Below are 1,002 nucleotides of genomic sequence, written 5' to 3' on the forward strand. Positions count from 1 at the left end.
ATGGACGCCCAAGAGACCCTCGGTGAGAAGGGGAAGGCTAAGGAGAAACTAACCAAGAACAAGAAGAGGCGGCTGGAGAGCCTCGAAGACTGCACCAGCCACGAGAAGACGGTCACTGAAGGCTGTGCAGAGATGAAACATCGCGCGAGCCGGCGAGAACACAAAAATCAGAGGGACGGGAATGACATCAAAGGCAAGAAAACGATGAGCGTGGAGTGTTTTCATCCGATTATGGACCGCACCAAGAAGAGAAAGAGGCAGAACAAGGACGACGACGAGAAACAGAACAAGAGAAAGAAACAGGACACGGAGGAAACGGAAAACCAGGACAAGAAAAGGAAGAGGCAGGTTAATGACGACGACGAGAAGCAGAACAAGAAGAGGCAGAGGCAGGTTACGGACGATGACGAGAAGCAGGACAAGAAGAGGAAGAGGCTAGACACGGAAGACGACGAGAAGCAGGACAGGAAGAGGAAGAGGCAGGTTAAGGACGACGACGCGAAGCAGGACAAGAAGAGGAAGAGGCTAGACACGGAGGACGACGAGAAGCAGGACAAGAAGAGGCAGAGGCAGGTTAAGGACGACGACGCGAAGCAGGACAAGAAGAGGAAGAGGCAGGACGCGGAGGACGACGAGAAGCAGGCAAAGAAGAGCAGGGGGGAGGGCAGGAGAGAACGAAAGAAGGGGGGAAGATGGAGTGCTGTCAATGCGTTAAGCACGGCATCAAGAGATGGAAGATGAGAGGGTGGTACAAAGACGACGTGGTGAGGCTGATGGTGGATGCCAAGAGAGTCAGCAAGGAGAGGAACGTGAGCAGGTGGTGCCGTCTTAATATTGGGAAAGAAAACCTGGTGTCCGCGACCGTGCGCGGCCACCCGTGCCTTGTCCAGCTTGACAGCGGCTCCTCGTGCAGCCTCATGAGGCTAACACTGGCCCGGAGGCTGGGAATCGTCACGGGCAAGCAAGAGACGGTAAAGAAATACTTGTTTACCTGGGCTGGCA

General features: G+C 54.7%; 1 protein-coding gene across 1 annotated transcript; it reads left to right on the forward strand.

Moving 5' to 3' along the window:
- Positions 1 to 741, forward strand: LOC135091554 (uncharacterized). The gene is made up of 2 exons (XM_063989296.1): positions 1 to 210; positions 373 to 741. Exons 1-2 carry the CDS (start codon positions 1 to 3, stop codon positions 739 to 741), a joined length of 579 nt encoding a protein of 192 aa, XP_063845366.1.
- The last annotated feature ends 261 nt before the right edge of the window (positions 742 to 1,002 follow it).

Source organism: Scylla paramamosain, chromosome 37 (assembly GCF_035594125.1).
Source record: "Scylla paramamosain isolate STU-SP2022 chromosome 37, ASM3559412v1, whole genome shotgun sequence".
NCBI lineage: Eukaryota > Metazoa > Arthropoda > Malacostraca > Decapoda > Portunidae > Scylla > Scylla paramamosain.

Coding starts and splice junctions, on each gene's coding strand:
- LOC135091554 (XM_063989296.1), top strand. CDS start 1: ATGGACGCCCAAGAGACCCTCGGTGAGAAGGGGAAGGCTAAGGAGAAA. Junction 211..372: donor AAGGCAAGAAAACGATGAGC/GTGGAGTGTTTT, acceptor GACGAGAAGCAG/AACAAGAAGAGGCAGAGGCA.